This window comes from Anoplolepis gracilipes, chromosome 1, assembly GCF_047496725.1.
Source record: "Anoplolepis gracilipes chromosome 1, ASM4749672v1, whole genome shotgun sequence".
NCBI classification, from domain to species: domain Eukaryota; kingdom Metazoa; phylum Arthropoda; class Insecta; order Hymenoptera; family Formicidae; genus Anoplolepis; species Anoplolepis gracilipes.
The window spans coordinates 13,272,564-13,288,099 of NC_132970.1; the positions used below are offsets into that span (position 1 = coordinate 13,272,564).

Below are 15,536 nucleotides of genomic sequence, written 5' to 3' on the forward strand. Positions count from 1 at the left end.
AATCGTAAACACACTACGGCGCGCAAGGTGGGTGGAGGAGAGGAGAAGATAGGATAGAAGGGAAGAGAGAGGAGAAGCAGAGAGAAGAGGGGTGGGAGGGAGAGAATGAGATATTGGGAAGAAAGGGAAAGGTAGCGAGGGAGAAAGGACGAGTGAGAGTGAAGAGGGCGGGCCGAAGGGAGGGTGAAAGAGGATAGCGAGAGTGAGAGGCGCAGGTGAAAGTGAAGCGAAGGTGGTCGAGTCGGAACGGCAGCATTCGGGGAGGGTGAAAGGAGGTTAATGATTAGTCTTCCGAGGTCGGGGGCTGTTGCCGGGTGCAGGTTGCTCGGCTTTTCCCCTCGGCCGCCCTTTCCTCCTTTTCCTCCCCCTCATCATCCGCTTTCTCTCCTCTCCTCTCCTCTCCTCTCGCTTCCTGCTGCTCCGTCATTCCGCGCTTCCCTTCTTGCGCAGGGATGTTTTCACCCTCTCGCTCGCTCTCTTTATCATTCGCTTCAACCCTCTTCGTGCTTTCTCGGCCATTCTATACCTCCAAAAATTCAAACCCCACCACCATTACTGAAGCTACGCACGCACGACGAAAGCTTGCAAGGTTGTTCTCCCTTCCATCCCCAGGTTGCTCCCAGGAACGTGTCGATTATTTATGGAACCGCGGAGCATGAACGTCACTCTGAAAGTTTCTATTTCGGCAGGAATCTTATCGATGATTGAGATTTTTTCGAATATAGCGTGAGAGAAAATATTTATCCGGCACCAGCTGGATTTTCATGCGACACTTCTTTTTTATTTCAGTAAACCTGTCGTCGAGCAAATGTCACGTACATTTTTCTTTTTACATTAGAATGTTATTATATTGAAATTTGGCAATGTTTGATACAATTGCTTTTTTTTATCATTCTTAGCATTATAATTATGCATAATATAATATATATATATATATATATATATATATATATATATATATATATGTATATATATAATTAAACTGCAGAGAGAGAGAGAGAGAAAAAGAGAGAGAGTTAAATTATCGTTTATATAAATTATGCATTAATTATAAGTAGTAAAATATTATTTAATACGAGGCTACTCCCTTTCATATTATCGATTGAAATTCGGCGTACTGCACAATGTAGCAGTGAGTCTTATATCGATCCCGAAATTGGCGGCATCTTCGTGTTCGGGAGAAGGAGAGGACGCATTCAGAGTCACCTGCCTAATCTGACTAACAAATTTTATGCAAGGGACAAGTGCCGCGTATACACGCCGACCTCCAATCTTAATGATTAGAGCACGGCTGCTGATATACTTTTCCCTCAAAAGTATCAGAAAGATTTCGTAAAACTTATCCCATGTTCCCATGTACGTTAATGCAGGTGCACAGCCCTCCGTTGTTAAGGACGGTCGGCGGTAACCATCACCGCGTATAAATATTTAATTCAGTTAAAGCCATCGTATTTATGAAAATTTATGTTTGGACTGTAAGAAAATAATTCCAAATTATCATATTACACGATTCAGTTGAATTATTAAACTATCTTTGTAATTTAGAGTTTCACGATTTTCTTGAATAAAATTTATATTTATTTACAATTGCTAAACGCCTTAAATATTGAACATTTATTTTGATTTAAATATTATAATAGCAATATTTTATTTATTTGAGACATACTAATTCTGAATCTGTTAATTTCTTAATTTCTCCGCTTAAATAATTTTTTTAAATCTATCTGCAAACATGACTCTGTTTACTTGCGCTGCTTCGTCGGTGGTGAATGAATTGTTCGCGAATTCAGCGTTCTATCGTTTTTACGATTTCTATCGCGTTCTAGACGTAGCAACGAGCTTATTTTGTCGATTCCTCCGACGGCGCCGCTGCGTCCGGTGCTTGCGTTCTTCGTTATCCGGTAGTCGGTAGTTAAATTATCTTATCGATTTGCGCGAAAGAATCTCTCTACTCCCGCGAACGAAAGAGAAAGTAAAAAAAAAAAGAAAGAAGAAAAAAATAGGAAAATATAAGAGGAAGAGAGATTTGCCATAAGCGCGCACCGCCCCTTGCAGCGTCAGCCCTGGCACTCTAACGGCCCCCGAGGACTTTCCAGCGAAAGTGATGGCCGTGGCTGCGTAGGAAAGGGAGAACGCGCGGGGGCGGCGGTAGTTCTCCGTGAGTTCTCGGCTTCTGGAGGGGTAACAGAGTCGTCGTTGACGGGGAGGGAGTTGGTTTGGCCGCGAGGGAGGTCGACTCCGGAGGACGGCAGGAAGGGTGATATGATAGCGCGAGAAGGATGAGAGAGGAAGAGAGAGAGAGAGAGAGATAGAGTTCGCCGATGATAACCTTGCAACCCTCTTGTGTACGTGCGTCGAGGAAGGGAGACTGGAATCCCCGCGGTTGGAGGGGTGGCGGCCGGTCACGGGTTTGCGAAGGCAGTCGGGGGTGCAGCCGCGCACCGGGGCGGCAGTGACGGGCGTGACGTAGTCGGAGGAGGATGTACGCCCCTGTTGGCGAGGGCCCCAGCAACCAACGACCATCCCTGGTCAATCCATGGTGGCTTCATCCGCCAGGTACGACCGATACAGCGAGTTGCTGTTGATATTGTTGTTGTTGTTGTTGTCGTTGCTGTGCCGTGCCCGTCTTCCATCTGTCGCGCTATCGATTTCGACATTGCAAATCTCCTAATTCGGGGGCTTGTTTGTTTTGATCGCAGAAATTCTCGGGAATCGAAAGATGCGCGGGAAGGGCAAGAGATGCGAGGGACGGTTTTGAACTTGAAGCTCGCGATTGCGCTGCGAGAGTGAAAGAGAGAGAGAGAGAGAGAGAGAGAGAGAGAGAAAGAGAGAGAGAGAGAGAGAGAGAAAGAGAGAGAGAGAGAGAGAGAGAGAGAGAGAGAGAGAGAGAGAGAGAAGGGACGTAAGGTTCGCTCGCGATTACATATGTATACGTGATGTGACATAGTGAATTTCGGAATAGCGTCTTGCTGATGGAATTATCGAGATGGTTGCATTTTAACACGTCAGTAAAAAAGTAAACCGCGATAGTTTAAACTCGGAATGTTTTTCTCGTTCTGCTAATTTCCTATTTTAGTTTATTTTTTGTGAGGATTCGTAAGAATTAAAAAACTCTATTTAAATAGTCTAAATATTACTTGATATTTTACACTATGTCGTGTAGAGTTGACAGAACAGTTATGATTTAATCAATAATATGATGCTGAATTTGTATGAAATTTGACATACAATATGTAACTTGCATATGTAACTACTTTATATTCGATAACGTAAAACTAATAAAATAATCGCTATATAAACTATACAAATTTTGACTCGTTTCTCTCATATGTGATCTGAAAATATATATAACAAGTGTACATTTTTACATGTAAGCTATATTGGATCACTTCAATTAAAAATATACTCTAATTAACAATATAATTTTGGAGATTTGTCAGTCTATGTAATTTTATATCGTTGATATTCTGTATCGTAATAATTCCGATTTAACGTCGAGATTATTAGCTGCGTTAATCATCGCGGTTTGCGCGCTTTCGGCCATTATTATTATGTACATGTGCATATACCGTGATTTTACGCTTCCTTTGTTTCGACCTCGCTGAGTACGTGCACGTGCAGCGGCAGCACGTTGTCGTACGTGCATCATGCTGTAGCGGTACTTTGACACACGGAAGTCGCCGCTTATTTCGCGCCATCATAAAAGGGAGATCGCACGTTACATCTCTCTTCCACCTAATTTCCTTCCCCGACGTCGCTCTGCGGCTTGAAAAAAAACGCAACGCTCCCGGCGGATTCCCGTTCCCGCGGGGCGGAACCTCCCGCTAACGACCGCCATTCGGGAAATTTATTGCGTCGCGCATTTGCTTTACAGTGGTCAGAAAAACTATTCCTTCGTTGCTCCGGACATGAAAAAGCCAACGCGACTTCCGCGGCAATTTTCAAGATCGTTTGCTCCGCTCAATCCTCGAAAATCTTATCGAATAAAGTAACTTTCATATTGAAATACTTGTACAACTTAGAACACGATATTCTTTGTGGAAAGATCTGGGAATGTGAATTCTTCGAAGAATTTTTTCACTGTTCGATATATATTTCAAACGTAAGGATCAATCAGAAAGGAGAGCCACACGCGCGTATTTAATTAGTAAACGCCAAAGATCCCGAAAAGAGAATGGCATTCCGGAAGCTTCTGCCTCCGGATCGAGGAACGATGTGCATCGGAGGCGGACATCGCGGTCGCTCGCTCGTGACGACAAAGTCCGCTAGTAGGGGTACACTATTAAGTGTTGGCCCAAAACGTAGGGCCACTGGCGCGGCAGAGGAAGAGGAAGGAACCCGCGAAAGAAAGAGTGAGAGAGGGGAAGTCGAACGAACCGGGTATAACTCGTAGAACAGTCCAATTCAGATCGTGCTTCGCGCTGGGCGTATTTCAGCGTCATTCACGCTCTCTGCGCTTCATCACTTTATAGTGACGAAGGACAATATTGTCCCTCGAGATGATTGACATTGATTGCACATCCGCGGCGTGGACTCCGCGTTGATTGTCATAAGAGTAGAGTAATTGCGGTTGTTGCACTCCTCCGTTCTCTCTGTCAACCGTACCACGAGTGAATTATAGTGAGATTCGGCGAGAGTTCGCGGTTTCGATGTGCGATTTCCCTTCTTCGAAGAACGATACCGCGAATATGATCGTCGCGAAGAGAATTCACATTCTTGGACACACATCGCATCAAGTATTTATGAGAATCTAAATTACGGTGAGGCTTTTTTCTTTTCGTTTTATTACATCGAATATCGTGATTTTGTCTGATTATTCGGTAAACTATCGGAATGTCCGAATATCTAATGTAACGTAGAATTTGTACCGCGAATGCGAAATTTATTAATATTTCGTGACGTGAAAGATAGCGTTTCAGGAGATAAAAATTGCAAAACTGCATGCAGATCGTCCCTTGAGACTCCGTCAACACTAACGCCCGATTCTCAGTTATTCGTCACTAACAAAATGCGCTTACATCATCGCGCCTGATTGAAATGGATTTACGATGCCGATAATTTGCCGAGAAAAACAACGTGTCACTTTATTTTCATCAGTGAAAACACACCGATAATCTCTTCCGTAGCCGGTTCTTTCGTTTTAAAATATATTACGTACCGGCAACCTGTTATCTGAAACTAGTCTCGAAGACATTGACCTCCAAATTAGCTTTCGCTACTCATCGGTTCAGATTAGCGATGTGACATTATTATTTATTTTACTTTATATACATACAAACACATAGATTTTCGAAAACTCGTAATTTTTCGTACAGAAATGCATTCCTAATTTTTTCAATAATGTTAAAAATTTTAATATTCAGAAATGAATAATAATGAAAAAAAGTACGTGACATCATTTTTTTTCTAAAATAACGAACACAGCAATTCGATTCGCACCATCTTCAAAAAACAATCCTCTTTCAAAGTGCTTTCTTTACTTTAGTAATGGAATGAAATGAGGCCGATTCTCTTAATAATACGCGAGCTATCTTTTGCTTTTGAGACAGAAAATAGTACATATCTCTCTCTCTCTCTCTCTCTCTCTTTCTCTCCTTCCTCCCTTTCCCCACTGTGAACATTTTCTTATCACTGTTAAACATATTTGCGTTTCTCACTTTGTCATTTTCAGTACAACTAATCTTTGGGATATATCCTTCAGATAATAATTGTCGAGATTCATGCAGGTATTTTTCATTTTTTTTTAATCCGTCTCTTTGCTCAGAAACAGGATATTGTGTTGATTTTAATAGAGACGAATTGACTATTTTCTCGAAGCAATCCCTTTGCGGAATTCTTGCGTATTTTTCACAATTTTGCTTGTGTCGCTTGCGAGTTAGTTTTAGACTGTACGCGAGATAATATCTTCTTATTTACATTGCTCGATGTATGAGCCATATTTATCATCAATTTCAGTTGATTATGCAGATAAGCGAGTTTAATGAAAATACACGTGCAGGAATATTATTGCAATTAATGTTCCAAGCGTCTTCATTTTACAGCAATTAAAACTAGCATTTATCTAATCTTTACATTATCGTTAATATTTGTCTCACACTTTATTCACAATAACGGAGGTACTTCCTGTAAAAGTGTTCACGCGTTCTTAAAGAGCATCGAGCGTATCAAGAACGGCACTACTTGTGAACGGCCTGTCAAATCGAATCTAAGCCCGTTATTCATCGTAATTCATTAATACGGTTTCCTTCGACGACACCATTTCTCTCTTAGTATAAACGCAACAAAGGCAACGCGACCGCGCTTATCTCTAAAAAAGGCGCCTCACGAAAAATAGCATCGTTGTACCAGGCGCCGTTCCTGTTTTTCTCGTCGAGCCACCGACGATACGCGCTTTTCATCTAGGTGGTTTCCCTCCCTCTCTCCCTTCTGCCCTTCTCGTTTGCGTTACTCGACATCTCGACGCGGCCATCCTTTCCTATATACTCGCCGTAGCTCACCCTCGCCAGGCAATATTCAGCCACTTCCATACCACCCTGTGACGAAGGCGAACATTTCCTCAAAGATCGCATCGCACTCTCCCTCCTTACTTTTTCATTTCGTTGAGTCGGCCAATTTTTCCTTCCGCGGAATCGCGACGACTGGAAATCGCTTCTTATTGCTCGACCGTATAAGCCGTTGTCATATATCGGAATACATATCGAGTTTGCGCGATCACGGAAGCTCAGGCGCCTCGTATAGGACCAAAGTCGCGTCTATTTTCGTCTGTCTGTTTTTTACTGTCGATTTTTCCCTTACATCTCCGCGAAAACTTTTACACCGGTACCATGCCACGCACGTGAGCGAGAAACGTGGCGTCGGACGATGATACGTGTTCTCCTCGTGTAATGAAATGATTTCTCAAAATAGAGTCAAAACAAAAGAGTTGCCGACAATATCGCATCCCTTCCCTATATATTTTCGAGAAATCCAATTGAAAGAGGAGGCTCTGTTTATCCGACTCACGAACGCGATGACATAATACCGCCGCCATAAGAGCGCTGAATTACGACGCTAGCGGTACGCGCGCGCATTGCCCACACGCGCACACACGCACACACGCACACACACACACGCCCGCGATCTACGCTGCAGCGCACGCGTGCGCTTCCAACGCGTCCGTGCACACGCCCGTGTTGTGCAGCACGTATGTATATCGTATGTGCGTGCGCAGAATACGCGTGTGTTGCGTGTACGTGTGGTTGTAACGTGCGTGCGGCCCCGCGGCGACCTTGAGTCTCCCTCTCGGACCTCCTGGCCCCTCCACCGACCAGCGTGCGTTTTGCCACCACGCAATGCCCGCGATCCCTACTCCTTCACCGCGATGCGTACATCTCCCTTCTCCTTGCCCTGCCTTGCTTCCCTCCTCGCATCACCTCTCTCTCTTTCTCCTTTCGCGCGGTTCCGGGCCACGCAACTCGAGGCGCCTCCAACGCCTAAATTCCCCTCCGTCTTTGCTTTTCGTGCCGCGCAGCGGTTCCTAGCAATGGGCATCGATCGCACCGTTGCCGCTGATTTTTTTATCCGAATTCGAGCACGCGATGTATAATATTGGGCCTGTTCTTGTCTATTCGGAGCACATGTAATTTCGCGGCAAGATGGATACTTTGGATTTTTGTCGGAGACTAGATATGCTAGGCAAATCTGCGCATTTATGCACGTTTATGAAGGTTGCTGGGCAACACGCCCCACGAATTTTCTTTTTCTCTTATTCGCGATTCGTGCTTTTTTTACAAAACGCATCATCCTCGTATACGCGGCCATGGTATATGAGAGGGAACGCGCGATACCTTAGCCTTCGCTGTACTTGACGATAGCAATGCTTATAGGATCATTTCATCTTTGTGTTCATCATTGAAAGTTAAACAAAGATAGATGATATTTGCGAGCATTGCGATCGCCAAGATGGAACGCAGCCATAGAAGCGTTAGGTGAACAAAGAGGGTAAGGGGGAGGGAGGATAATACTCGAAAATGAGACGGGACAAGAGAGAACGTCGTAGCGCAAGAGGGAAAGAGTTCTCTAGTCCAGAGAGGCGAAAAAAAAACATAGGAGGGGGAAGCGCTGTGTAGGATCGCGCGGAACCGAAACTTCTAGCCTCAAGCAATCGCCCCGCTGATCCCTACCTCTCCGAAGAAAAAGAAGCCGCCGAATCGTCGATCCCTCTCCTCCCCCCCTCGGCCACCCACCCGGGACCCCTTCTCCCGGTGCGATTTCGAGTTACCGCCACTACCGAGTGCCGGGAACGCCGAAATTCTCCTTCCCCCCTCCCTCCACACACACACATACACCCACCCATACACACACACACACACACATACATATACATACACATACACGCTGTTCCGCGTAACCGCATTTGCATCGCCACCGATGACCCATATTCACGCTCTTTCTCGGCGATACACTAGCGACGATGACGGCGGTCCCTCAATCCTCGTCCTCCCTCGCCCCTCTGATCTCTCTCTCTCTCTCGAGCGGTCCGCTTCCTTCCCCCCCTGCCTTCTCGCGGTGCCGCGCTTACCTCGTTCCCTCTCGCTCGCGCCCGCGCGATTTTTCGGCTCCCGTGGCGGACCCTCCCGCCCGCGGACCCGGTCCCATCGGCATCGCAAACGACGACAGTCACGCGCGATTCGTTCATGTGCCAATGCGCGATGCAAGCCGGTGATTCGATTTCGGCCGGCGAGTGCGTATAGTCTCAGTCAGTCGTCTATCCAGTGCTCGTGCGACCGGTGCGTTTCGAACGGTGTACTGGAAAAGTCTACCTTCTCGCGCGCTCTTACGGAACACCAAGGTTTGGTGATACCAAGCTGACCTCTCTGTCTCAAATCTCGATCGGATATTTCTTTCTCGGTGATACTACACGCGCAAAGTGTGGATATACACACATTGCGCGGATCATGCGCCGCGCAGAGGACACGTGCGCGCGGTGCCGAACTCTGTAACTTTTCTTCTCTCTCTCTCTCTCTCTCTCTCTCTCTCTCTCTCTCTTGGCACAGTGTTGATGTCGCACATGACGCGAAACAGAGCCGCAAGTGCGTATACCAGAGTGTAACGTCAACACCAACTGTCGTTTAAAGATCGCCGAGATCGGTGGTGAATGAAGTTGAAGCGCGGTATCTCTTCCGGTCGCATACTCACGTTGACACGCCCCTGATCCACCGGTAAGATCTCTTCTCTCGCTCGGCGCTTTGTCGCAGGCGTCGCGGAAATGCGGTGGAATTTTGACATGACGCAACCGGCATCGGGTGCTCGCGGTTCGTGATTGTGTTACTTGTCATTTCGGATTGAAATTATTATTTTCCGCGCCCGATTTCTCGACCGCACGCGTCCAATAGCTTCTCTGTCACGATAAACACGTATTACGCACACATGGAGCCAGTGATTCGAAAGAGGTATGTCGCGTTTACGAGGTATCTCCGTATCTCGAGGTTATCAACATTCAACATTTCAGGCTGGAGTGACAGTAGTGCGATCTGATATTTCGTCGTTCATTCACGGGGACCAATCTCGGTATAGTAGTACTAACTTGAGTAGTGCATACATTAAATAATATTCTATTTATCGTAAAAGCTCTTTTGTAAAGATATAAACTTTTCGATTCGAAACGTTTCCTCCATGTTTATCAATTTTCGATACTCTTTTATTGATATTTTTATTCTAACAGTTACATTTCTTCTACAATACACCCTTTAATTTACTCCTTTTAACAACCACGTATATTCTCTATGCCTATAGCAAAAGAGAAAGAGAGATCGATCGATAATCGAGACTGCTTTCTACGTAGCTGGACGAGCAATTGGGCACGAGCGCGATCAAGAAGGTAAATACCCATTGGAAGGTGGCTGCGAGAGGGGCGGTGAAGGTCACGGAGTTAAGTCTAAGGGTGGCATCATGGACTCTCATCAGCAGCAATTCTGCCTTAAGTGGAACAGTTTCGGCAGCAACCTAGCAACGACGTTCTCAAACTTATTCAAAAGCGAGAGTCTCACCGATGTCACCCTCTTCTGCGAGGGTAAGTTTCTTAAATGCGTTTACATATATCCTTCTCTTTATACGTAGGATTTACCCATATCTCCTTGTGACATTACGAATGGACTTCTCATTAAAATAATCTTTTAAAATATGAGTCGAGAACGCATTTTGCAGCCGATAATCATCGAATATGTCAAAGAAAATAATTAGATTTAAGTGACGCGATAATCAAAATAAAAGCCGAATTTAAAGAATTCGACTGATTATTCGAAGACCTTGACTCCTTGGATCTCACTTATGCAGGCAGAAGGTCGATGCTTGAACGCAACAAGAAAAAAGAAGAGGAAAGAAGCGCGTCTCTATTGACACACTGCGTGCACTCGTATAATATTCCGGTGATCTCACACGCATTGCATTCATCAATATATTTAATCTTTAAACGAGTCTCGTGCACAGAACATAGGAAAGGACGTGGTTCTCGGACTTTCACTTTTTCGACACCATCCAAAATAATGTTTCAAATGCCGGCGAACACCTTAAGTATCTTTACCGTTATTCGTTCAAATGTCACTTTCAGATATGCTCGAGATCGGCCGTGTTGACGCGTTGCAATAATAATACGGCACCGAATACGTAATCAACGGTCAATTTAACACGATGATGTAAATTAATTCGATATTCGATTATTTTTCAATGTAAATGCCACATGTGTTACACAAACAGCAATCAAATGCGACAGCCAGTTCTTGCGTCATAATATTGCAAATTGACTCTTCTTTTATATGCTTGAGAGTCAGATGAAAACAAGATCTTAACTTGTTCTCTAATGGGTCGTCATAACGATTATTGAATCATTTTTTCTCTCTCTCTTTTCTCAGGAATTTTAATTAGAAATTTTGTAAATTCAAAACATTTTATGTAATATTTTATATAGTAAATAATTAATGCAAAAACATCAAGCTTGTAAGTAAAAGTAAAATATAATAGTATGATTGTGTGATCGCAATATGCACGTTTGCTAGAAAATATTTATGAAAAAGATAAGCCGCTAAATATTATTCGATTATATACCAAAATAAACTACTTGTTTTCAACGATTGATATAACGTGACAAAAAAAACCGATTAAAAATCTCGTTCGCTTAATTTCGTGCTTTTTAAAATTGCGTCCGACTAGATGCGAGTCGCGACTCCTTGCGCGATAGGGCCGGTCTGGCCGCGTTGCATTCGCACGTTACCACTTCGTCGGCGAGTGGTACGAGTTGGCGATTGCATAGAAGAAGAGAAGTGCACGGGGGGTAGATGATTGGAACGTCCCCCTACCCTCGGTAGCTGACCAATTGACAATCAGCCGGTATGCACGGTGCGAATCTCGGCGCGGCGCGCTGTTGGAATGCAACGTGCACAAACACGCACGCACACACACACACACACACACACAAATAAGCGCATACACACATACACAAACGTGCACATGCACGCGGAAATTTCCGTGTGTGATGCCTTCCCCACCGACGCGACGAATGCAACGGCCGACTCTTGCGGGTCGCCGGCGCGAAACCGCAGTTCGCATTGAGCGGTGCAACGCGCTCGTTCTAAGCTTTTCGATCGTGCGACTAATTCGCCGGGTGAGCGCTATCGGTTTTTCGTGTGTTGGAAAAATAAGTGCAAAAATATCGCAAGAAAGTCTGATGAATGAAATACGATATCGGGAACTGGTGCGAGAGTTTTTGTCAATTTTAAAGTATAAGAGTAAACATGCATTATAATTTATGTGTGCGATATATGTATTGATTTTATCTTAACAAATATCCGGAGTTTCATAACGTCAATAAAATTTGCAAGCATTTATCAGTGGAAGTGCGTGATAACCGATGCTACCAGTCTGTGAAACTAGATATTTACTTCTTTATCGTTCGCGTTGAATAAACAAGAATGTGCAACTTTCGGCTCCTTCTCTGCTTTTCGACGAGACTGGGTGTAGCCAATTAATGTAAGATGATAATGTATACTTATTTATTTAAAAATTGTTTAAAATATTTTATTAAAAGTGCAATGTGTAAAGGCAAAATCGATCAACAATATGAATACGAGAACTATAGAATTGATCGAGTTAATTGACTGGTTGTCTCGCCACTTGCCTCACGAGTCTTTTTTTTCTATAACGGTCTTCGCGTGATTATTTAGATTGATGGAGTAGCGTCGCCAGCATGTCGAAGCTCCGATTATCCTCGAATATTTCAATGCAATTACGATGACTATGCTGTTCGCGTCAAAAGAATTAAAGTTATAAAAACTTTGAAGTGTGTAAGTGACATTTTTAGTTACGAAAATATAATTTCTGTATGCTTCGCACAAATTTTTATAAGCCTTTCATTACTATTTTTCAAAATTATATATGCTATAAAAAAACAACAAGATTGTATTAAGAAATGCTTATTTACATGCCATCATTAGATTTCATTAGTCTCGTCAAAGACAAAGATAAACAGCTTAAATATGCACGTGCAGTACATAATCGGCAAAACATCAGACGAATTAAACACTGCGTCGAGTAAACACATAATTTATCAGCGGTCCGATATCTATTCGACATACACACCGGATAAGTATACCGCATAAAAGCGATAGTGCAGCATTTATCTTTTGCAGTTATGCCACAAATATACAAACTTGAAGAGGTCATTCAAGTAGTATAGTACTTTCGTTGTTACAATTTTTTTTTTCTTGCAAAAGTTTAAGCGTTTGTTAAAAAATTCCGAATATGTTCCAAGTATGCAACTAGTATTCAAGGAAAAGAGATTGCGATATTCGCAGATCGCTATTTTTCTTTGACAGATGTCAAAAAACGATCAAAGTGAAAGTGATGAAATCGAACAAAAGTTGAAGTTCATCGGTATCGATTCGCGATAACCCTCGCCCTCTGCTCTTCGGGCTAGCACTTCCGAGACCTTCCTCATGTTTTTATCAACGATATTAATTCTATCGTGCGTGCAACCAGCCTGGCGTGCTATCCCTGCTCGGAAACAACCCGTTATTCAATCCTCGCGTCTAACGCTTTCACCTCGCGCACGTTGTGCGTGTCCTGATTTACGAAAACCGCGTCTGCTGCCGAAGCTGTGTAAGCGCGCATGGAGAGAGATCGAGATTCACAGACCGAAGAAACGAGCAAATTCCAGTTTCTTCTAACAATTTTCAACAATCTTTTCGAATTCTTTCTTTTATACATATTATACAGTATGTCGAGATAAAAGACACATGTATATATATATATATATATATTTTTTTTTTTATATGCTCGTTTGCAAGGATTGACGCCTACATATTTGATTCCGTCCTTGAATATCGCATTGAGAAACCATAAGATAAGAAACCATAAAATTCTTCTGAAAAGGGCAGAGGAAGCTCGACGAGTGGGAAGGGTTCAAGGACGACAGTCAGGGAAAGGAACGCCAAATCGTAACGCCAAGAAGAAGCGCGTTGAGTAACTATCGAGAGTTCATGGACGTGCGCATGCGCGCAAGTGCGTGCATCGACGATGTGCGTGTATGTACGTATCTAGCTGTATAGGAAGCCCGGAAAGTAGGCCTCGGTTACAGTTAGATCCAACCGTCCTTCTCTCTTTGTGCTCCTCTTGATACATGCAAGCCGCGATATGGAAACCGACTGTTGATCGAGGAGACATAAAAATTAAAAAATAAACTCTGCGATCTATCCATCGATCGATTCACCCTTTTCATTTGTTTTTTATATATAATGTGAAATTTTTATAATATACGTTTTTCCACGACATAACGATTATTTATTATATTAATCTCGCGAATGGATTGAGTGGTAATTATTGTATATAGTAAAAGCTTAATAAAAATGTCAAATTGAGATTCTGTAATTGGGACAACCATGTGATGGCTTCGCGTAAACAATTTTGTCAAAATGAAAACACGGGGCAAGTACGCGACACTGTTTGTCGAATATTAGCACGCGATGCTTCAAATAGAAGCGCTAAGAGGAAGCAGAAAAGTTGGAAGTGTAATATGTCGAAAAATTCGCGAAAGAAAAGAAGCGCACAATTGCTTACAGACGCTCATTAGCGTCAATCTCCCCGGTAAATCGATGTCACCCCGTGCGATTATCCCGTTCTTTATCGATGCGAGATAGAGTATTACCACAAAACCACAAAAGCTGCTCCAAGGTAACCGCTCCCTCTCCCTCGAACACCGGATATCGATTGACAACGCGGACAGGCGCCGATGTACTACGCTATCTGTACTATTCGGATCGGCACGCAACGCGTGCATGCGTGCGTGACTCGCTACGATATCTAACGAACTTTGCAACGTCGAATTTAGGATTAGAAAACCATATATATTTCTCTATCTTTATGTATTATCTAACTATGAAAACGTTCCGGGATGCACGCGTAACGTGTCGATCCTGTGTCAGCGACGTGGAGTGTTTCGCAAGTTGCTTAAAATTTTTGCCGTATGATAGTACGATTTTGTCCTCAATTTTCATTAGAATTCTGGTGCATACTCTCGGGAAACCGGCTCACGTTGCGCTCGTGTATTATGCGTGTCGCGCATCGTATACGCACCGTTACGATATCGGCGTTGCAAGACGACACACGTGGCATGCGTTAGAAACGGCATACATGTACCGTTCGTCTGCCCTCGCTCGTATTTGTATGCGTGTGTGTAACCACGATTCTATCTTCTAGGATTATAAGATTACGTTAGGTGCGAGAAGTGCTCGCGGTGAAATATTACGATACGCGCGTGTCATGGTTTACCTTGAATATAACACTTATCTCTCGCGTCGTGTCTAAACAACAATATAAATCAAAAGTCCCTCCGTGAGGTCTCGAGAGTCTTCAAACATGACGTCAAAAATGATGTTTACCTGTTTATTACAATTTATTGTACTACAATGAACTTTTAATTATTCTGTAATTATTTACTTGATTAATTAAATGAGTCAATATCGAAAACAAACATAATAAAGTAAGAAATTAAATCTTTGGGAAATTTAATTAAGAAATGTAAAACCTTTTATGTAAATTAAAAAGCATTCGTTTATAATAATTCAACGTACGTTTAAAAATATTCTTTCTAAATTTTATATATTTAAAAACGTTTTTTTTTTTTAATATAAGAAATTTTAAAATGTTATGTTTTTCGAATATTTATTGATATCACTCAATTATATATAAATTAATTAATAATAAAATAACATGAGCGCAACAGTTATGATATTGTCTCTGACATCCACTCGAAGCGATTTGGATCAGCGGGTTTCTGGGTCAGCAGACTTGGTGCAGCGCGATAAGGTGATGACCTCATTTTTTCGAGTAATGTCTTATCTGGCTGAAGAAAAAAAGATCTGCTCTTGACAGGAATTTAAGCTGTGTTTGCGCTTCGCTCAATATTACAATCTGAACGAAAAGCCGGCAGGTATTAGTGCGTGTCCAATGTCTCTTACAGGTGCATCCACGTGCACCACGCATGCAGTTAAATGTTTCGTGAACGA

The 15,536-nt window shown here is 43.0% G+C and overlaps 1 protein-coding gene across 7 annotated transcripts in view; it reads left to right on the forward strand.

Annotated features, from left to right (window-relative positions):
* The window catches only part of Chinmo (Chronologically inappropriate morphogenesis), a 55,663-nt gene that overhangs the window by 4,682 nt on the left and 35,445 nt on the right, over positions 1–15,536 (forward strand). For 2 of the 7 annotated variants that reach the window (XM_072890578.1, XM_072890587.1), the window contains exon 2: positions 9,775–10,051. In XM_072890578.1, coding sequence (XP_072746679.1) covers positions 9,931–10,051 — 121 coding nt within the window. In that variant the 5' untranslated portion in view covers positions 9,775–9,930. Of the gene's footprint in view, positions 1–1,776; positions 2,557–4,473; positions 4,761–9,019; positions 9,432–9,490; positions 9,550–9,774; positions 10,052–15,536 lie in introns of those variants that run through there. The other 5 variants (XM_072890557.1, XM_072890565.1, XM_072890569.1 and 2 more) reach the window with 4 other exon arrangements.